The 22,047-nt window shown below is 57.9% G+C and overlaps 1 protein-coding gene across 2 annotated transcripts; it reads left to right on the top strand.

The window, feature by feature from the left end:
* Positions 1-8,310: 8,310 nt before the first annotated feature.
* On the top strand, positions 8,311-21,484 carry STAC2 (SH3 and cysteine rich domain 2). Of its 2 annotated transcripts, none has more exons than XM_028520702.2 (11): positions 8,311-8,794; positions 15,173-15,479; positions 15,812-15,909; positions 16,079-16,169; positions 17,200-17,312; positions 17,614-17,686; positions 17,778-17,839; positions 18,277-18,380; positions 18,769-18,820; positions 19,179-19,316; positions 19,796-21,484. In XM_028520702.2, the coding sequence occupies exons 1-11, from the start codon at positions 8,705-8,707 to the stop codon at positions 19,898-19,900; spliced, it is 1,233 nt and encodes a 410-aa protein (XP_028376503.1). In that variant the 5' UTR covers positions 8,311-8,704; the 3' UTR covers positions 19,901-21,484. The 2 variants fall into 2 exon arrangements, with proteins under 2 accessions (XP_028376503.1, XP_035889759.1); XM_036033866.1 differs by lacking the exon at positions 8,311-8,794 and adding an exon at positions 8,898-9,100.
* The last annotated feature ends 563 nt before the right edge of the window (positions 21,485-22,047 follow it).

Here is a 22,047-nt window from a genome sequence, read left to right as displayed (position 1 = left end):
GCGCCCAGCGTGGTGGTGGTGGGGATTAATGGGAAGTCTGTGGCGCTGAATCTTTTTCCAGGGTTTGAGGTAGTGGGGGGACACCAGCAAGGACCCCAGTGTCCCGAGTCCTGGGGGGTACAGACAGGACTGTCCTAGAAACTTCCCCCCACACAGACAATTTCAGGGCAAATTTTTTGGGTGCAATTTTTGAAACAGATTTTTTTGCCACCCAGAATGCTCTGTCATTTTCTAGGCCATGGCATAACTCCATCCTAATAATACCCTCTTGGGTTCCTTAAGCCAAGAAACGAACTTTTTATCTGTAAAAATGCTGAGAAATAACAATTCCGTGTCCTTTTCTCCTCTAACCAAAACATTTCGTTTGGTTTTGCTTTCTATCCCCAGGCTACATTTGAACTTGGAGAGTTGAAGAATGAGGTCTACCCCTCCCTCAAAGAAAGAGGGGCTGAGAGGAAAGGTGTCATTCATTCATTCATTCAACAAAATGTTATTGAGTGACTACTATGTACCCCTCTCTCTCTCTCTCTCTCTCTCTCTCATTCCACACAGTATACCTGGGTGGGTGGAATCCTGCCTGTAAAGGGCTCAGGAGACACCTTTTGCTACCCCTACACTGGTGGTCAAAAGGCCTCGGCCCTGAGTTCCAGGAGAAATTATTTTAAAGAAGAAGGAATAAGAGCACAATTTTTTTTTAAGATTTTATTTATTTATTTTTAGAGAGGGAAGGGAGGGAGAGAGAGAGAGAAACATCAATGTGTGGTTGCTGGGGGTCATGGCCTGCAACCCAGGCATGTACCCTGCCTGGGAATCAAACCTGTGACACTTTGGTTCGCAGCCCACGCTCATTCCACTGAGCTACACCAGCCAGGGCAGAGCACGATTTTTTAGACATCGTGTCCGCGCACACACACGCACAGAGGAAGCTGACAATGCCATATGGCAATTCCTGTGTGATCTGTGTGTCTGTGAACACAAATACCTCCACCCCCAAGAGGCGGTCCCTCTTCCCAGTAAAGTGTCTCTGAGGACTTGAGGTGCCCAGCTCCAAAGGGCACCACACTTAACAGCGCCCCCTAGAGTTCAACAATGCATAGTCCTGGATCTAAACCCCTAATCCTTTATTACCGAGAATCCTCTCGACCACCAGTAAATCTGGCCTTGGAAAGATACCCTCTCCTCTTTTCACGCATCAAACTTACTGCCTGCTTCTTAACCCTTCCGGCAGCACAGCCCGTTGGGGTTTATGTTCTCCATGTCCGTTCTCTGCCCTTCACCAAACGCCTCCACAGCAGTCTTCTGGGGTGCAGTTTATTCTCTGTGTACTTTGTCTATTTCCCCCCCAAAGAGTGGAAGTCCCTTGAGGGTAGAGACTACGACAGTTTTGCTAGTGTTGAGATGAAGGGTATGTTTGTCAAGATAGACTGAGTTCAAGTGCAGCCGCGTGGCTTTGGGCGAGTAACTTAACCTTTGGGAGCCTCGTGCTGCAACTACGGAAAGAGGACCATGAGAGCCCCTCCCCCGCAGGGCAGGCGTGGAAAGAGGACCATGAGAGCCCCTCCCCCTCAGGGCAGGCGTGGGGACCGAGTGAGGTGAGAGCTGAGCCCTCGGTGAGTGGGGGTGTCTGTCTTCTGTGTGTCCCTAGTGCCTCGTGCATCACAGGTTTAGTTATTCAACACTTACAGGTTTATTTCCATAACATATAAATATACAGGGCCTGTTTGTCAAATAAACTATTCCTCAGTGCTTTTCAAACAGCCTACCTTCTGAGGAAGGTGCTATTATTTTATTACCCTCCCCCATTACCCAGATGGGGGAACTGAGGCTCAGGGAGGTAAGTAGTCATCTCAAGACCATGCAGCTAAGAGAAGACGGAGCCAGGGTTTGAGCCCAGACTATGTGGGTCACAGTCCCTGTTCTTATTCACTGTCCTGTGCCCCATTCTACCTGATAGGCTTAGTATTGAATTTTAAAATCAATCTCCAGACAGCATTCCAACCCGGAGAGCTGAAGAATGAAGTCTACTTCACCCCCAGAGAAAGAAGGGCTGATCCGGGAAGCACTTCTCATCCATGCGATCATTCATTCAACAATTCCCAAAGATGTATTAGACCCAGGGGCCTGATTATTCCCATGATGGCAGCGACTCGGGGCCTTGCTGAGCTTCGACCTTCCCAGCTGCAAAAGGGGGACAAAACGCTCTCAGCCCCACTCCCAGGCTGTGAGCCCTGAGGGTGAGTCACACAGAGGGCAGGGGCCCGGCTGCTGCAGTGTTGATCGGTGGGGGGAGGGGAGGCTGATGGTGGGGAACGGGCAGGAAGCAGAATTTATGGTCTCATCAGGTGCGGCTACGACGAGGTCCTGCTAGACTTGGGTATTCCCTTGGGATAAGCAGCACGTGGAAGCTTCAGGAAGGAGGGAAAAACATTGCAAGCAAGAGAAGCAGCTTGCTCTGGGGGGTTAGTGTTGTGCGATCCGGGCGGAGAAAGCCCAGTCCCATTGCTCATTACAACCGCCCTGCGAGGGAGGGAGGATGGTTCCCATTTAGAGCAGGAAACAGAGGGCCGCACCTCACCCAAGATGATTAGCTAGCAAGATGGGGGCTGGAACCTGAGTCACCTCGCTGCTCTGCACACCTACCACCTTCCACCCAGGCCAAGACACAGCATTCCTTCCTGCCCATCCCTAGCCTTTGGCTAGAGGACCCTAAGAGCCCACCACTCCGGCTCTCCGTTTCCATTTTGTTGCCTTTGGGAGCCAGAAGGCTCCCCCTAACACACAGGAACCACTGCGCCGCTCCTCTGTGAAGAGCGCGCATGATCCCCCCTCGTTCTCAGCGCTGTTCCCAAGCCGGGCTGCGAAAACCCCTGGGCGGCCAAGGCCCGTCTTCCAGGGCACCAGTGACACACGATGGTTAGTGCTTAAAATAATTTTTCGGCAGGAAAACTCCCATGGATATTCTCGGAGTCAAATGCAAAGCTTGCCCAAACATTTAATATAGAGCCTCGTCTTTAAAATGCTCTCAAGTTCTGAGTGAACCACTTTGCCAGCTCTCCGCCTCCCCAGCCCCCCGCCCCCTTCCTCCACGGCTCTGCTGGGCTCCAGCGGGTGAGTTTGAGAAGCCGCTCTGTACAGGAAAGTCAGCTTCCTGGCCCAACGTTCGAGGCCATTTGTCCACTTTTTTCTGCCTTCCCCTCTCACCGCTCCTCCTCCCTCTTGTTTGCCTGCCGCTTCCAGAACAGGCTGTTCTGTTTCACGTCCCTGCGCCTCTGCCCAGGCTGCTACCTCTGTCTAGAATACGCTGGCCCTTCTGCCTTTCCGTGCGCCTGTCAGCTCAGCTTCCAGCTCATCCACCTCTGCCCCCAGGGCTCCCTACCCGCAGCTCTGCTCAGAAAGACCCTCTGAATTATTTCTCTCCCTGGGTCAGGCCTCTCGTGCAGGGAAGGACCTGGTGTCCCAATGCCCATTGCCATTCCAGGCACGCACTTAGTAGGACCTCATGGTTCAGATGTCTCAAATGTAGACCCTCAAAAGCAGGACCAGACACTCCCGGGTGCAGGACATCCAGTGTTGCTTTGCATATAGCCTGCAGGGGGCGGTATAGGCCCAGACCTGTTCCATGCTCCCCCATGCTGCTTCAGTTAGCTCTAGATTTTCCCAGCCAGAAAATCTAGAAGTTAAAGGGCTGGACCCCACGCAAGGAGTTACAGGCAGGTTCCACCCTCCCTGCCTCGAAGTCTCCTTGGCATCACCACCCCCACGCTTCTCCCACATGTTAAGTCAGAGTCACCTCTAACCCCAGATCCAGCTGCTTCCAGATTTCACCCTCCCTCTTTTCCACCAGCTCTCAGCAACAGCCGCCACCCAGTCGGTGTCCAAGGCCCCTCTCCAGCAAAAGGATCCTCCTTTAATAGTTTGGGGTCCCCCAGTGCTCATCTCTCTAAAATTCTATCTCCTGAGAGTACCCCCAGTCCACTGGGCTCCACCCCCTTGCTCACCCCAAAGGATAATATTCCTGTTACCTTGGTAACAGACATTTTGCAGGTGGGCAGGGGGAATGAATGGGCTAGAGAAAGAAAGCAGTGGCTTCAAGACGCTATCAGAGGCTTGGGAGGTGGGTGGTGGGAAACTGGTGCAAGGGCTGGGGAGGGGCAGCCAGGGGCTCCGACCCACCCACCATGGCTGCCATCGGCCATGTATCCCCAGCCTCAAGGAGAAAAGACAGAGTAGAAGTGGACATCTTCCTGGAAAGAAAACTTTTCTTCATGGAGGAGGGGGACATATCCCCAACCCCATCGTCCCCCTCACACGAGAACAGGACTCCTGGACAGCCCGGGCCTGTCAGAGGACAGGGCCGGGACTGTGTACACTGGAGCCCACATTGCTCCCCGCCAGGGAGCCTGGGGCACAGAAAGAGGGAACAGCTCACTCAGCGCGTGGTATGGACAGTGCCACAGGCAGTGGGAGGGCGGCTCTGTGCCAGTGTCCTGAGCTCCAGGGGTTGGTGGCAGCAGGGGGCGGAGGGGCCCTACTCCAGCCCCTGGGGACCTGGCTGTCCCAGATGCCACAGCCGGGAAGTGTGTCAGGCACTTGCGTAAGAGCCTTCTGTATTTCCATAAAGTCATAATTACTGATGCCTGCCATGAGCCTTAGCTCATTAGAGTGGCATCTGCCCCTGCGGCCCTGGGGTGGGCTGGCAGGGGGAGGTGAGGGAGACTGGGCAAGGTCGGGTGCTCCTGGTGTGCTCTGCATCCCCAGCCCCAGTCAGCCTGTCCCCAGTGGGGAGATGAGAACCCAGACGTAGACTCCCCCACCCTGGGGTGTCAATTCTAAAGCCAGAGGGAAAGGCCAGCACTCATAGTTTCAGCTTGGGCTGTCCTTGGCAACCCTTGGGGGCAGAGGCCATGGTGAGAGGGGCCTGGGCTGAAGGTTTTCCCGGGGGGGGGGGGAGAAAGAGGTCAGTCCTTGTGGAAGGAGTAGCAACCCCTCACAGCAGAGAATCTCAGCCTCTTGGTGGAGGGATCCTGGGGGTCATTCAGACCAGAGGTTCTTAATCTTTGGGGGACCTTAAATTCTCTGAGGAGCAGTTGAATGCCCCGACTCTCCCGGGGAAAGTGCTTATCCTCCAAAATTTCACGCAGCTTCAAGGGGTTCATGAATTCCCTGAAGCTCACCTGTAAGTTCAAGGTTAAGTATTCTTTTTTTTTTAAGATTTTATTTATTTATTTTTAGAGAAGGAAGGGAGGGAGAAAGAGAGAGAGAGAGAAACATCAATGTGCGGTTGCTGGGGACCGTGGCCTGCAATTCTGGTATGTGCCCTGACTGGGAATCGAACCTGTGATGCTTTGGTTTGCAGCCCACGCTCAGTCCACTGAGCTATACCAGCCAGCTCAGGATTCTTTAAAAATAATAATAATAACAATTTATTGTGCAAGTACTCTGTGCAGTTCTTTACACATATTCACTCATCTAATCCTCAGAAGAACACTGAGAGATGTGCAATTATCGCTTCACTTCAACTCAGCTTCCCATTCCAGCCTGATGTGGTCCAAATCTGCCCCTCTAAAAAGAAGGAAACCAAAGTCCTTCCAGAGAACAGCTCTCTGCCCAACCTCGCAGGAGAGAAAGAAAGGGGCAGACAGACCCTGCCCCAGTGGCTCAGCTGGTTGGAGTGTTGTCCTGTACATCACAAGGTTGTGGGTTCGATCCCCTGTCAGGGCACACACCCAGGTATTGGGTTTGATCCTAGGGCAGAGTGCATACAGGAGGCAACCGAATGATGTATCTCTCACATTGATGTTTCTCTCTCTCTCAAATCAATAAGCATATCCTTGGGTTAGGATTGTTTTTTTTAAAGGGCATACTGGGATGAGGATCAGGCTCGCTCAATGTGCTGGGCACTGTGCCCCACGCAGTCTGTGACCTGGTCCATCCCTCTGTCCCTGGGCTCCTGAGGGCCCAGTGCCCACTCTCACTCATGCGGTTCTCCTAGTAAGATGCACCCCAGTAGTTCTATCTTGACTTCCAGTCTAAGTAGTTCCGAGAGTGTGTCTGCCACTCAGCCCCCCATGACCCCTTGCCCCCTTGCTTTGCCCGCTCCTCATTTCAGCCCTCTGAACCTGAGCTGGGACAGTGTCCCTCCTTCTCCAGGAGAAGCCAGTCTGGCTGCGCCTGCCCTGTCCCTGAGCCACTGCAGCAGGAGTTGTTGGCGCTGAGACAATGACTCAGACTCAGTTCACGAAAGACTTCTCCAAAACACTTCCAGGAAGGACATCCAGAGGTCATGGCATCCAGCCCCCCACCTCCTACCCCTCACTTGCCCCACCTCAGGCTCCCGATGCCAAGATCAGATGGGTCCAGGCCCCACCAACTTTCCCGGATTTCCTTGGTCACTGGTACCACCAATTCCCTCAGGGATTCTTCCCCCGGTTTCAGCAGAATCTTTTTCTGGGTTGGCTCCCCCATGAAATAACAGGCTCCAAATGACCCAGGGAAGTGAGGGGAAAGAAGCTCTTTCTTTTCTCTGCCTCAGGAAAAGCACTGGGAAGGGACAGATATTCCAGAAGAAAGGAAGGAAAAAAAGAAAATTAATTTCCCCTGCTTATCTTCTCCTTCATTCTCCTAACAGTGAGGCAGCACTATGTCCATTTTGCTGATGAAGAAATTAAGACTCTAAAGGGTTTAGTTACTCACCCAAGGTCACAGTTAATTAGTGACTATGCAGAGACTGGATTCTGAGGAAGCCCAGAGTGTCTGCTCTTTGGGAGAAACAGGGGGACCTCCCCCCCCGGAGGTCTCCCAATGCAGAACCCATGCTTGCTCCAGCTCAGGATAGGTGGGGGACCTGATGATGCTGAGGGTGCTCTGCGTGTTCTTACATCTCAGCTGCCCAGGGAGGGGGTTTAAGGGTGACCTGGGCTGGGCAAGAGGGAAAAGGACAGGCCTCAGAGGAGACTGAGAGAAGGCTGGTCATGAGTGGGCCTTTGGAGACTGGTTCGAGGCCAGCTTCTGTGGAAGCTCCTTTCAGGAAAGCTAGCGCCAGGGAGTCTGCAATTGTATTGGGTGGATATGGAGGGAGAGGGGGCTAAGCCCCCACAACCACGTTTGCCCTTGTCCTACTTCTGCCACTGTCAAATAAATCTCTATTCTTGGACACAGTAACCTGAGCGGCGCTCCAGTGGTGAGCTCATCCTTGAGAGGACAGGGGCCGCACGAAGGGCTGGGTGTATGGGCAGACACAGGGTTCAGCGTCTCCTCCAGGGCTGGCACAGAGGCACGACCTTCTTGAGTACACCGCCCCCCACCCCCCTCTCATCACCCGCGGCAGATGAGGAGGAAAGAGACTTAGACCCAGAAGTCTCTCCACCCACAACCAGGAAAGGAGTCTCACAATCCCCTAACCTCCCTCCCTTTCCTTGGACAGACGGAGGGATGAAGCTTGACCTTTTGGTCAGGACAGGAGGCGAGGGAGGGGTACTCAGGGAAATGGCAGGTGAGCAACATGCATTATAACAGCTGCCCTCAGAAGAAGCGGATAGAGGACTCCTTGGAGGGCCAGACCCTGCTTCCCCTGTGCCACCTTTCCCTACCCCCTGATCCAACTCCATTTGTGGCAGGATCTATAGGAGTGGGGAGGCATGTCTTGGAAAAGTTTAGAGGACCTCCGGTTCAGGGACTGAGGCCACTTCTCCGCTCAAGTCCAGACAATAAGACGGGAAAGTGGCACAGTTATCCTGCTTTCCATCCACAAAAGAGCAACTGTCAGGCCTGGCCCTTGATACATGATGTTAAGCTGTCCCTTCTCTGCTTGAGGAAATCTCTACCGCTTAGTCCAGGGTGTGTGCATGTTGGTAGAGAGTTACTTTAGGGCAGAGAGACATCCAGGTGTCGGGGCAGAAGGGTCCCCATTCTACCTCCACTTCGCTATCAGAAAGTCCTAATCTGGGTCTCACTCTCCGCTATCCTGCAGATGCAACCTATTCCTATTCTCCCAACCCCATACAGACTCTGGTGATCTTCCGAGACATTCCTGAACCTTGTCACGCCACCCATTCCGGGTTTTTCAGTGTAAAACTGCCCCCTCCACCTCTTTACCTTCCAAGCCCCGCCCCATCTTTTCGAACCCCCCAGGCTCCGCCCAGTTCGCCCTCAGAAGCAGCCAATAGCTGAGAGCCTAATTTGCATAGAGGCTCGAGGGAGCCGCGGAGGAAAGGGGGAGGGACAAGGCGACCTCCTAAATCAAAGTTGGGAGGCGAGGACTGGGCGGAGGGGGCTGCCGGGTGTGGGGCTGGGACCCGTGGGGGAGGGGGAGGAGGATGGGGGGCGGGCGCAGAGGACGGCGGAGACTGCCGGACACTGACAGCTCCATTGCTCCCTCCCTCAGCTCAGTCCCGCGTCCCCACTTCCCTCCTTCCTTGGCTCGGAGCAGCATCTTCTGCAGACCCTCGGTCCTCACGCCCCGGGTCGTCCCTCTTCCGCCGCCCCGGGCAATTACTACCCCTCGCCGGGCAAACCCGGAACTTTCTCCACCAGCTCACGGGAGTGAGGGGCCGCTTTGCCTGGGCGGGTTTCTGCTGGGGTTCACTGGGGAGCAGTCTGCGGAGAAGGGCTTCAGGGTCCCAGAGAGACGCCCGTCACCCTCAGCCTGCCCCCCAGCGGGCCGGCCGTCGGGTCTCCGGACCTTGTCTTCCCCTCCACCCCAACCATGACCGAAATGAGCGAGAAGGAGAATGAACCTGATGACGCGGCCACCCACACACCCCCGGGCACCGTCTCTGTCCTCCAAGAAACCAAGGTAACTCGGGAGGCACGAGGCCTGGACCCCTGTCCGGTGCGCCCCCGGCCCGGGCGCCCTCCTCTGGACGCGGTCGCCACTGTGGGCTTTGGGTGCCCTGGGGTCCCAGTATCGGGGCGGGCGTGTTTGTTAAGGCTCCGCGCTGCGACCCGGGTGGAGTGGGTTCGCGACGACGGGCCACAAGGAACCCCCATCACACAAGCACGACACGCCCTTGCGCGCGTGATGAGCGGACGCACTACCGCGACCCTCCAGGGAGGTTGTAACTCGGCTTTGTTGGAGGGAATCGGCGCAGCGAAGGCGGAGGTAGAGTGTGTGTATCCCTGTGTAGCGAGTGTGGGCCGGTGTACGCGCCCGTGTGTACGTGCGAGGCGCACCCCTCTGGTGTCCGTCCGCCAGGTCTCTGGGTGTAGCTCAGCCTGCCCCTCTCTCTGTGTCTCTCTGAAAATGTCTCTACAACCTGTTTGTCTCTGTCTTGGCATCTTTCTGTGTGCGTCCCTCCCGGGTTCTCTCGGCGTCTGCGTGTGTTTATCTCTGAGTCTCTTTGGCTGTCTCTGACCCGCCGCAGTCCTGCGTTCCCCGCGCCCAGCCGGGTTCGGCTGGGGGACGTGAGGCGGCGGCTCAGGGGTGCGCAGCTTCCGAGTCCGCGCTGGGGGCTGCGGCAGCGCAGGCCACCGCGGGCGGGGGCTGGGGGACTGCTGTTGCGGCTCCAGACCAGAAAGGCAGCCCCACCCCCCACCCCGGGAGCGGGACGGGAGTGGGGTGGTTTGGGGAGGGTAAAGGCAAAAAGAGAAGTCATTGTAATTAATGAATGTCATAATTAACCCTAATTATGTATGATTGTTACTCCTGCGGGAGTCACAATGAATAAATTATTCCCCGGTGAAGTCTGGCTGAGCCCAGACTCCTGGCGTTGAAGCGGATGAGGGAGAGAAGCCTCTCACATGCTACGGGCACCTCTCCCCCGCGCCCCGCGCCCCGCCCCCTCCCCAGTCTGCTCCTTCCCCAAGTTCTACGTGCTCACAACTGACCCGCAAGAAGTTCTGCGGGAAGCAACCTGAGCCGACCTGGGGATGTGGAGAGAAGAAACAGCTGTGTCAAGGGTGCTCCCTGCCCCCTCCCCAGACTACAGGCCAAGGCCCCTTTCCCTCCCCCTTCCACCCCTGGTATTTGGTTTCCACCCTACTCCTATTATCCAGATGAGGAGGGAGGTGGCGGGAACCAGAAATGGATGGGGTCTTGGCTCCTCCCGGGTATCCCTAGCTTATCTATAGTTCTCTCCAATGTCCCTCTTCCTCTTCATTCTGTCTTGACCATCTCCCCAGGATATAAGGGTCATTCAAGGTCAAGGTCATCAGGGGAGTGACCAGGGGGAGATGAGTAGGGCCAGGGTGGAGTCCAGCTGAGGCAGCCCAGGAGGCTTCTCATCCCTAAACCAGAGGCACTCAGTGGGCCTCCATGTCTAATTCTTCAGATATACACTTGACCTTCTCCTGCCTCCTTCTGTGGACTCTCAGACCACACAGTTAACTTCCCTCCAGACAGTCAAGTGTCTACTGGGAAAGGAAAGAGGTGCTGGGGCGGGCGGATATTGCTTGGAATATTTGGGACAGCTTCTTTCAAGCAGAGGGAACCCAGGCCGAGTCCGTCTTGAGTTCCAAGGCCCTGAACTCAGTTGCCTGTAGTCACCCCGGACAGACATCCCCCCTAGGTGCTCCCAGGGGCTTAGGGGCCTCCCAGGCCCTGCCCTGCCCCCCACACCGAGGCCTGACAGTCCTGCCCCTTCCTGAAGAGCTCGCCACAGCACGCAGGTGTGAAAGCAGGCAGGAGCCCTCAGCGTGCTGCCTCAGCAATCAGCAAGCTGCAAGCTCAGCTGTGCGGAGACAGGGAGGTCTGGGCCTGGCAGGTATGTGCCGCCCTCCTCCCAGCCCAAGGGCCCTCCAGTGCCATCACCCCCGGGTCTGAGCCATGGATGTCCCGGGAGTAGGGGAGCAGGGGGCTGCACATCTGACCTGGCCCCTCTGTGCCGGGCCAGGTGGAGCCCTGCACCTTAGCTCCCCAAGCTGTACCTCACCCTCGTGAAGGACTCAGTAATAGCAACAGGGTCAGGAGGGCAGAGGTGGGCAGAGGGAGAAAAATTCAGGACCCTTAGCCAGCCTCCTTCCAGTCTCAAAGAAACTTCTGTCTCCAGGCTGTAGAGAGGGGGAGAAGGAAGGAAGAGGGGTGGTTGCTGTCCACCCAGCTCAGTTTGAGGCAGGTGCAACGGAGGCAGCAGGTACAACTTCCCGTCAGGCAGTGAAGCCAACATCCCAGGCTTGTATATCAGTGTCTGGGGCTCAAATCCAGCCTTCTGTCCACCCTAGGGGTGGGTCTCACCCCAGCATCCAAGCTACTCAACGACCTTCCTAGAGTCGTATCACCTTTTCTGGGTCCCCATCCCATAGTACCACATCGGGCTTGCCATCACCCCCTTTGATGCCATCGTTGGGAAGACTCTGCCATGCCAGCGCTGCCATCTGAGTCAGCTTGTGCCAAGTCTGCCACCACCCACCGCCTCCTGCTTTGTGCCCTCAGGCACTGGTGGGAAGTGAGGAGGTACTGTGGAGAACTGAGGAAAGAAGGAACCGTCTAGGATGCGGGGAAGTAGGAAGGAGGCAGGCAAGCCAGGCCCTGACTCCGGGAGGGAGTTCGGAAGAACGGGCCTGGTGCTTCGGGCTCCAAGCCACACAAGCCCCTGGTACATTGGGACGGAATAGGATCCGGGTGGTACAGCTCCCCAGGGTACATGGAGACTTCTCCCCATGCCGAGGAATGGGGCCTGGGACAGTGGGCACTCCAAAAAGATAGCTGGAGGGGAGACGGGGAAAGATCATTTCTGGGAACTAGAAGTCCCAGGAACGGGAATACCTGGCCAGGCTGAGCCAAAATGAGCATTGCGTAGCCAAGCCAGGTGTCTCTGGAGTGGGCAGGTATCAAGCAAGCCATTTGGCAGGGGTGTCCCCTTCCTGCCCTCTGGCCACAGCTCTTGACATCTGCCAGCCACAGCAGGTGGTACCTGGGGCCCACAGCTGAGCCAGGGAATCTCAGACGGAGTTAGTTGGGGCTGGCCTGGTGCTGGAGAACATTTGGTTCCAGAGACCTCTGGAACCCCGCAGAGGTGGCTTGTGGCACTGAGGCCAGGGCGCCACGGGAAAGGGCAGGGGCTGGAGAGTGAGGCGTGTTACAGTCATCCTGTGAGGATTACCATGAAAACAATGGCTTGGGAAGGGGGAACAGGACTGATATCTTAAACTACTCGAAGGACTGATGTGTAAGAGGGAGGAGCCCTTTCTGGAGCTGAGGGAGGAACAGGAGCTGACAGGCAGAAATTGCAGGTTTCAGCTCCATAGAGGGAAACACTTCCCAGCCATTGCAGCTGCAAAGACCGGCTGTCCCGAGAGAGGGCCGTCAGACGACCATTCTGTGGGGACGTGCAGGGCGGCAGGGGAGGGACTGCTCTAGATGACCAGTTTTCCAAGTCCCCTCTAACCCTGAATTTCATTATTGACCTGGTAACAAGCCCATGGAGCAACTGAGGGGCAGAGGTGAGGGCACAGAGCAGCGGGATGCTCCTGATCACGTGGGTTCAACAGCTGAAGCCACTGGTTCAAGTCTTGGCTCTGCTGCTTAGCAGCTTAGGACCCACGATGAGTAAGTGACAATGCCTATGAGCCTCAGTCCCTCACCTGAAAGGTGGGATAATTGTCACCACCGCCGAAGTGAGGGCAGTGCCAGGACTAATGAGGTGTAGCACAGAAAGTGCTAGCTCCCTTCCAGTCCGCTGACAGCAACAGCGCCTAGTTACAAGTTCATGTTTTTGGTTGTGGGACCCAGAACATTGCATTGCTTAGAGAGCACATAGTCCTGCCTCCTTCCCCTTGGATGTGGGGAAACTGAGGCTCAGAGAGAGGAAGTGGAGCGACTTGCCTCTAGACAGCAGGGTTAGTTTTCCCCCGACCCCAGCATACCCTTCCGCCAACCTCGGTGCTCTCTGTCCGTGGCCCCTGGGCAGTGGTGGTTCACTCGCTTCTCCGGGCCTGTGAGAGCCCCCAGCACCGTATTTGGCCCATAGAACACATTTGTGTTCTAACGATTGTCTCCCTGGCCCTCCACCTCTGCCCCAGCGTGCAGGCATCTGGGGCCTGGGGCCCTGAATCTCATACACACACAAAGAAGCCCACAGTGCTGTCCAGGAAGCTGCATTTGGAAGGAGTTAGGCAGCGCAGTGTGCCAGACACCCCAGGGCTCTGGCTTCCCAGCTGGCACACTGGGCCTGCCTTGTGCCCAGACATCTCCCTCTCTGCTCCCCACTCTGTCTTGCTGCCTGCTGACCTCCCCGGGGCTAGAGGGGCTGCCACTTCCATCCTCTTGGCAGGGATGTCAGGCTGGCAGCCATGGCACACAGGCTGCCCGGTGTGCCAGCTGGGAGCCCTGGCCAAGTATCCCTGTCTGAAGCCAGGCCTCTGGCAGCCTTTTTCTATCACTGGTGGAAAGGAAAGAGCAAGGGCAAAGGGGGTCTCGACAGGAGGGGAGTGGGGCAAGGATCCGGCTAGAGAGGTTTCCAGGCCTCTCTCCGGGCAGACTCAAGAATGGTATGTTTGCGTGAGCAGTGGAAATAAGGCTGGCTTCACTGAAGAATCCACCCCACACTCCAAAACACGGGCTGCATTTAGGATTCCAGCCATGGGCTCATCAAGTATTAAACACATGTTGACTGAGCACCTACTTTGTGTCGAGGCCCTGTGTCGGGATTTGGAGCAGCTGTCCCTGCTCTGAGCTCACAGCCTCTTGGGAAAGGATGAAGTGAATGGTAACACAGACCTGACGAGCTATAATGGAAGTCAGCACTGGGTGCTCTGGGCCCCGGGGGTGGGAGTGGGAGTGGGAGTGGGCTCCACTAAATGGAACGTGCAGGAGAGACAGCATCCCAGAAGAGGAAGACTCACTGGAAATCCTGAAGGAGAAAGAGGGTATTCACTGGATAAGGCAGAGAGGACAAATTGAGTCAACAGCTTACAGGCTTGAAACACGGATCAGCTGGAGTCCCTGTAGCCAAGCAGCAGGTGGAAGGCAGTGTTGGAAAGGGAGGTTTGGTCCTGGCTGGCATAGCTCAGTGGATTGAGCGCGGGCTGTGAACCAAAGTGTCGCAGGTTCGATTCCCAGTCAGGGCACATCCCTGGGTTGTAGGCCACGGCCCCCCAGCAACCCCACATTGATGTTTCTCTCTCTCTCTTTCTTTCTCCCCCCCTTCCCTCTCTGAAAATAAATAAATACAATCTTTAAAAAAAATTTTTTTTAAAAAAAGAAAGGCAGGTTTGGCAGGTTGCAGAGACTCACGTCTGGGGGAGGGCCTTGGCTGGGTCCTGAAGGGCCATGAAACGTTTTTACCAGGGTCAGGGATCCCCTCCCTGGTGGCTGTATGGGGAGCAGGAGGAGGCGAGGGGCTGTGGCCCCAGCTCAGACTGGGGGTGCTGGGCCGGGAACTGAGGCCAGGCTGTGCAGGTGATGAGGCAATGGGGGGGGGGGGGCTGAAGAGGTGTTTGAGAGGGAATATTAACCCTGAGGAGGAGGGTCCAGGATGACCACTCCCCTGCTGTGCAAGAACACGGGTGGGAAACTGGGGACGTGACTCCCAAAGTACTTTATGTATTTTTATAAAGAGGGGAAGGGAGGGAGAAAGAGAGGGAGAGAAACCTCTCATATGCATCCTGCCCAGGGACCGAACCTACAACCCAGGCATGTGCCCTGACTGGGAATCAAACCGGTGACCTTTTGCTTTGCAGGAGGACGCTCAACCGAGTCACACCAGTCAGGGCCCGAAGTATTTTTTTGTAACGAGTAAACGGTGTACCCATACAGTGAAACCCTGTGTAGCCATAAAAAAGAATGATGGAACTCTTTATGTATTGGTATGGAATGATTTCCAAGATTTACTATTAAGTTAAAAAAAAAAAAAACCAAGGCACAAGAAAAATAGTATACTACCATTTCTGCAATAAGAAAAGGAAATGAAACCTCTTAAATTTGTTTCTATTCAAGTTCACATAAAAGTTTCGATTTTTTTTGAAAAATGGGAACGCCTGACAATACTGGGCTGGTCATTCAGACTAACCTTGGTTAGCTAGGAGACCAGCGGCTGCTTGCTGGCTGTGCGCTTTGCCACAGTCCCCACTCCTCCTAATTGTGCCCCGCTCAGCCAGAACTCCTTTGCTCACGGAGGTTACCGTAGGCATCTGGGGTTGTGGCCCACCTTCTGGGGTTGCTGACCAACAGAGACGTCCTGGAGGGGAGCCAGCCCCCCTCTCTGCCTTCTGTTCACAGCCCCTCTTTCTCTCTCAGCTCCAGCGGTTCAAGCGCTCACTTTCTCTCAAGACCATCCTCCGGAGTAAGAGTGTGGAGAACTTCTTCCTTCGCTCGGGCTCTGAGCTCAAGTGCCCCACGGAGGTGCTGCTGACGCCCCCGACCCCTCTGCCCACTCCCCCCACACCGCTGGCATCCACAGATAGGGGCCTACCCACCCCGGCGCCCTCCCCGTGCCCGGCCCCGCGCCCCCTGGCACCGCTCAAACCGGTGAGGCTGCACAGCTTCCAGGAACACGTCTTCAAGCGAGCCAGCCCCTGCGAGCTGTGCCACCAGCTGATCGTGGGTAGGTGCCCGAAGCGGGCAAGGTGATGGGCCAGGGTGGGTGCAGAGAGTGGGCCTGTGGCACTTCCTGACATTCTGGCCTCCCAGCCCCATGACAAATGAGCACCACTGGGGGAGGGTGGTGGCCCGGTGTCACTGTGTCTACTAACAACTCAGGCTCCCATGCCAGTCCACGCCCTGGCTGTTCCAGGGGTAGCGGCTGGTCCCGGAGGCTGGTGTGAGGACGCCCAACCCCCGCTCTCTCCACACTCCCTGACCTGCCTCCTTTGCTCATGGCCCCTGGACATGTCCTCTCTGGACTAACCTCTCCTTCTGAACTCGACTTCTCCCCAGGAAACTCCAAGCAGGGCTTGCGGTGTAAGACGTGCAAAGTCAGCGTCCACCTCTGGTGCTCCGAGGAGATCTCGCATCAGCAGTGCCCAGTCAAGACGGTGAGTGGGCGCCCTGCAGAGTCGGCCCGCTGAGAGCCCCCGGGACTGGCCTGTGGGGCAACGAGCGAGCGCCGGTTCCCACGGGGGGTGGTCCCTGGGCGTGGGGAAGGCCAAGTGCTCGGGGGGCCGTGACATCCTCGTGCCCTCTCTCTGCCCCTCCTGGCCACAGTCCTCCTCCTTCCGTCGCAACTTCAGCTCCCCGCTCCTGGTGCACGAGCCGCCACCAGCCTGCGCCACCAGCAGAGAGTCCCCACCCACTGGTGAGTGTCCCTCTGTTCCTGGTCCCACTGGGGCGTGATGACAAAGCCGTGCCTCCCTCACAGGGGCACCTGAGTCACACTGGCACTGCCACCGCTTCCCGACTCTGAATGCCTCCTGTCCTGGACGTAGGGTTCATTCATTCATTCATTCATTCAGTTGTTTGCTCTTCAACAAAAACTTTACTGAGCACCTACTAAGTGCCAGACACCATGCCGGGCACAGGGACACAGCACTGAAGAAGGTGAAGCTCATAGTCTATAAGGAAGCCAGACGTGAAGTGGGTAACTATAGCAATCATCAGGCAATCGCCATTCAGACAGATGCCTGAAACAAGGCTAGGGACTACAGAGAGGGTGGAACAGGCACCGCCCTCGACCACTGGGACCAGGAGGGCATCTGGGAGGTTAAGGGTGGGGAGCGAGTGCGCGTGCGCGGAGGGTCTGGGGCGGACCGCTGGGGCAGGGGGTGTGACCCGAGGCAGACTGGGGCTGAGACCGAGGGAGTGGGGGTAAGAAAGTGTGACGGGACCCTGGGTGCAGGGCCTTGGGGTCCGTTTTAGGATTGTTCTTTGGACTTTATCCCAAAGGCAATTTTCGTGTTTTTGTAAGAGCATTCTGGCTGCCGTGTGGGTTGGAGGGGCTGGAGCGGGAGCATGGAGAGTAGTTGGGAGGTCGTGCCGACTGTCAGGAGAGAGTTTGGTAGCTCTGACCGGCCTGGTAGCCGTGGAGGTGGAGAGACGTGGATCGATTCCAGAACCATCTGGGAGGCGGGACTAAGTGACAGAGTGGTGCAGGCAGTGAGGAGCGCGAGGGGTGGAGGTGCCCCAGGTTTCCGCGTGGGCTCCACTGGAGGACATGGAGCTCCCCCTGTGACGAGGGAGAACGGGTGGGGCAGCGGAGGGGAGACAGGAGCTCAGCCTTGGCCGTGCTGAGCTGGAGCCGGCGGGGCAGCCAGGGCTGAGGTATGGCGCTCCGGGGCTGAGCGAGGCTGGCGGCCGGGTGCCCGGCCCTGAGGGTGGATCCTCCGCAGGGGCCAGCGGCAAGGTGGACCCCGTCTACGAGACGCTGCGCTATGGCACCTCCTTGGCGCTGATGAACCGATCCAGCTTCAGCAGCACCTCTGAGTCCCCCACGCGGAGCCTGGTATGGTGGGCCCCAGTGGAGAACCTCAGGGGAAGGGTTTGTTTGTTTATGTATTTATTCATTTATTTATTTTTAGAGAGGGAAGGGAGGGAGAAAGAGAGAGAGAGAGAAACATCAATGTGAGGTTGCTGGGGGTCATGGCCTGCAACCCAGGCATGTACCCTGACTGGGAATCGAACCTGCGACACTTTGGTTCGCAGCCCGCGCTCAATCCACTGAGCTATGCCAGCCAGGGCTGGGAAGGGTGTTTTGAGAGTGAAGATCGAGGGGCTGAACCCTCCCCTTTTTCCTCTGTCCCCAGAGTGAGCGGGATGAGCTGACTGAGGACGGCGAAAGCAGCATCCGAAGCTCTGAGGAGGGCCCTGGTGACAGTGGTGAGTAGGGGCAGGGACCAGGGGCGGGGAGGGGACACAGTGCGGTTGCTCCCTGCTGCCTCACGCCCCGGCCTCCCCCTGGCACCTGCAGTATTCACAGCTCCTGTGGAGACCGAGGGGTCAGGACCAGAGGAGAAGAGCCCTGGACAGCAGGTGAGGCGATGCTGGCACCAGCCCCAGCAGGCAGGTGGGAAAGGGATGTCACTTATCCTTGTCACTGACCCATAGGTGGCTGAGAGCAGGGTGGGTGGGAGTATCACTTCTCCATCCTTTATCCTCGGTCTACAGGGAGGGCAATGCTAGGGTGAGTGGGCACAGGGGGCAGGCAGCGCGACACAGGGGGCAGCCTGCTGCACCCTGGGTGGACCACTCCAGGGTGCAGCAGGCATTGGAGCACCTCCCTTCTCCACGGGCCCAGTCCCCCCGGGGTGTGTGAGTGCAGCTGACAGGCCAGGCGAGGCTGACCTCCCCCTGTCCTTGACCCAGGAGCATTGTGTCCCACCTCCGAACCCCCAGGTAGCAAGGTCAGGCAAGTCAGCGGAGTGAGGAGGGTGTCAGGCTCCCCTCACTGACCCCGAGGTCTTCCACAGCCACAGCCCCCCAGACCGCCCCTGCGGAGGGACGCGGGGCCCATGTACTCCTACGTGGCTCTCTACAAGTTCTTGCCGCAGGAGAACAACGACCTGGCCCTGCAGTGAGTCTTCCTGGCGTCCAGCCCTGCCGGGCAGCCGCCCGGCTCCACCCTCAGGGCCCGTCACCCCCAGACCCTGGGTCATGAGCATGAGGGGCCTTTGGGACACTTCTCCCGGCAGAGCTGAGGCTGCTGGGCCCGGAGGGAAGCAGAGATGCCCAGGGTCCAGGAGGGATTTGGTGCCGATGGCATGGCCCCAGCCCCCTGCCCCCGCTCTGTCCTGGAGAATGTCTCCTGTCCCTGCAGCCACAGGGGTCCTCTTTCTGAGGGCATCAAGAGTCCCCCTTCAGCTGAGGGGGGCATGCCGGGGATCTGGGGGCCCAAGACTATTGCGATGCGGAGATGGCCAGCCCACCCTGCCCCACCTGCTGCCCTGGCTCTCTCCTCGCAGGCCTGGAGACCGGATCATGCTGGTGGACGACTCTAACGAGGACTGGTGGAAGGTGACTCTCGGGGTGGGAAGCAGAGGGACCCTGGTAGGCATCTCACCGACCTCTGCCCTCAGTGGGCACTGCCCCACCCCCTCCTCAGGCCCTGAAGACCACCTCTCCCCCAGCCACCGGCCCTAGCCAAGCCTAGGACCAACCCTCAGTCCCTGCTCTTGCCTTGACCCCACCCCCCCTCAGCCCTGTCCCTCTGTCCCCCTAATGCCCTTCCCGTTGCAGAAGCCACCCGACTGGGGGCCTGAATACAGGGAGCTGAGAATCTACCACTGGCTCTGAGTGGTCACCGGGTCTAGAGAAAGCCGTTGGGGGCGGGGGGGGGTAGCGGCACTGGTGCTCACACCAGCCTCATCCCCAGGGCAAGATTGGCGACCGAGTTGGCTTCTTTCCAGCCAATTTCGTGCAGCGGGTGAGGCCAGGCGAGAATGTTTGGCGCTGCTGCCAGCCCTTTTCCGGGAACAAGGAACAGGGCTGCATGAGCCTCAAGGAGAACCAGGTGAGTGCCGAGTGCCGGGCCGCGTGGCGGCAGTGCGGCTGCCTGTAGTCTCCCCTGCTGGCATTCGGGGTTGGTGGCCACAGGCAGGGGGCTCAGTTACGTGAGAGACAGCTTGGGAGAGAAGAGGAGCACTGGATTAGGAATCTGGAGGCTTGGGTTTGAATGCCGGCCACGCCTCTGGCTGGTTATGTAACTTCGACAAGTCCTTTCCCCTCTGTGATGTGGGAGTCGGGCCACGTTAGAGCAGCCGATCCCAAGGGTCAGCCCAAAGTGCTGCTCTGCGTCTGCTGATGTGCCGGCCTTGCCGCTGCATCCTGCACCCTCACGGGGTCTGCTCCCATCACCCCAGCTGAGGTCTCCAATTCCATCTGATGCTGGTCTCATCATTCCCTGGCGCGGGCCCCCTGGGAGCCATAGCAGGACTTGGGGCCAGGGCTGCAGGCAGCGCCAGGCCTCAGCTTCATGTCTCTCTGGCTCAGATCTGTGTGGGCGTGGGCAGGAGCAAGGATGCTGACGGCTTCATCCGCGTCAGCAGCGGCAAGAAGCGGGGCCTGGTGCCAGCCGACGCCCTGACCGAGATCTGAGAGGAGCCAAGAGAACCCAGATGCCACCCCTGCCCATGCCTGGCCCCCCGCTTCCGGTCCCAGCAGGGGAGCTGGGCATCTGCGCGTGTTTCTCCTCCCTCTGCCTTTCTCCCAGAGGTCACGCACTATGGCTTGGGAGTCTTCTGCACTGAGGAAAGTTTCATTTCAGGGTTCTCAGGGTGTCTGGAGAGAGACATGCTCCTCGGGGACTTGGGGGTGGGGGAGGAGAAGAAAGTGGGTGGGGACGGGGAAGCCTCAGGTGGGCCTGGCAAGTGTGCAGGCACCCCCCAGGCCAGCTGCAGGGCTGAGCCTAGCCCTGAGGGGCACCCTCAGGGGAGCTTCCCTGCTGCAGCTTCCAGAAAGCCTTCCGTGCGCACACCAGCTTTGCATGACTGGCCTTCTCTTAGGCCCCAAAGACCACTCCTCCTGCAGCCACCCACACTAGCCAAGCCTAGCACCGACCCTCCCACCTTGCTCTTGCTTTGACCCCCTCCGCACAGAGCCTCTGCTTGGGTCCATGTGTGTGTGACCGAGCCAGCCCCCTGCAGGCGGGGCCTCAGGAAGGTGCCTTCCCGTCTCGGCCCTCCGCCCTGGTTGGGAGGGGACTCAGGGCTATGGGAGGGCCCTGAGTCCACCTCCCGGTCTCACTGCCTCTGTCACTCCATCAACTCTCAGGAAAGTTCTACAGGAATCTCTCCCATTACTTGAAACCTGGGCGGACAGAGGAGGGGAGGGCTTGGGTCTGGGGAGGGTGTGTGACAAATCAGACTGTCCCCCTGAAGAGAGCAGTCACCACGGGGCAGCCCCACCCTGCCCTTGCCCACTGGAAAAGGACACCCAAGAGCAACCCGAACACAGAAACCCGACTGAAAACAAAAACTGGCCCACGCTGGGTCAAAACACCCCCAATTCATCATCAGGACTCTAAGAGCCCCAAGAGCAGGACCAACCGGCTAGGGTAGCCTTCACAGGTGGCCCCAGGAACCCCCCGTGCCCTCAGGGCTGACCTCCAAATGGCCCTTCCTCACCCCTCTCTCTGAGCTGCCGGTGACAGGTGCCAGGGTTACTGTTGCAGGGGTCCCTTTTCTGGCTGTCTTTGCTGCCTGGCCCTGGACAGAGAGCTCTGGGAGGAAGAGGGAGTGGGAGACAAGGAAGGTGGACCACTGTCTGGCCACCAGGAAAGGAGGGGAGGAGGCACCCTGGGGGAGGGGTGAGCCCACGCAAAGAGAACCCCTCCGGTGCAGGTTGCTTTTCTCTGGTGCCAACCGCCCTCTTCCCCCCAGCTCAGAGCCTTCTCTTGTGCCCTTGACCGTGCCAGCTGATGCCAACCCCCCATCCTGGGCACAGTCATGCTCTCCCATGCAGTGGGAGGAACATCATCTTACCCACTGGTCCCTGCCCCTCTTCTCCCTCCCACCCCCGCGCAGAGGGAGACTCAAGCCTCACTGCCCTGTTTGCTGCCACGAGCCCCCCTCAGCAATACCCCAGGGGCGGCCTGATGCCCACTGTACATAAGGCTGCATGATGGGTGTGCTGGGGCGCTGCTGAGCCCCCAGACCCCCAATTAAATGTTTCTTGTCCCAACCTGCCTGCTCTGTGTTATCTGCCTGGGACAGAGGAAGAAAACGGACAAGGGGCGGGGTGGGGGCAGCCGGCACTGAGAGGGGACAGGCCTGAAGGCAGAAGAAAGTGTTGGCCTCTGGGAGGCTGTGTCCCAGAAGGGGTCTCCAAGCCTCCTTGCTCCCTTTCATTCGAGCAGCTCGAGGCGCAGAATCCGGGAGGTGTTTGAGAGAAGGCAGTGGGGAGAGAAAGAGGAGAAGAACGAGGAAAGAAGGGACGAGGGTTTGGGGGACGCTGGAGGGAGGCAGGATGGGGCTGTGGCCACTTTCTGGTTCCACGCGCACCTGCGTTGCGCAGGGGGCGGGCGCACACCTCTGCGCACCAAGCCGGCTCCTGCCCACGCGGCGGTGCCCTCACAGGCCAGTGGGGTCCAGGGTCTGGGGGCTCAATACCCACCCGAGATCAGCCTCGCCTCCGCAAGCTCCCAACCCCGAAGCACAACCGTTGGCGGCGGGGACAGTCGGGGACAGAGGGGCCCCGAGATGACTCAATCTGCCTGTCATCGGGAGCCTGGCACGAAGCGGGGG

Source organism: Phyllostomus discolor, chromosome 8, assembly GCF_004126475.2.
Source record: "Phyllostomus discolor isolate MPI-MPIP mPhyDis1 chromosome 8, mPhyDis1.pri.v3, whole genome shotgun sequence".
Taxonomy (NCBI): Eukaryota; Metazoa; Chordata; class Mammalia; order Chiroptera; family Phyllostomidae; genus Phyllostomus; species Phyllostomus discolor.
Note: the sequence above shows the minus strand (reverse complement) of the source record. Positions and strands in the feature narration are given on the sequence as shown.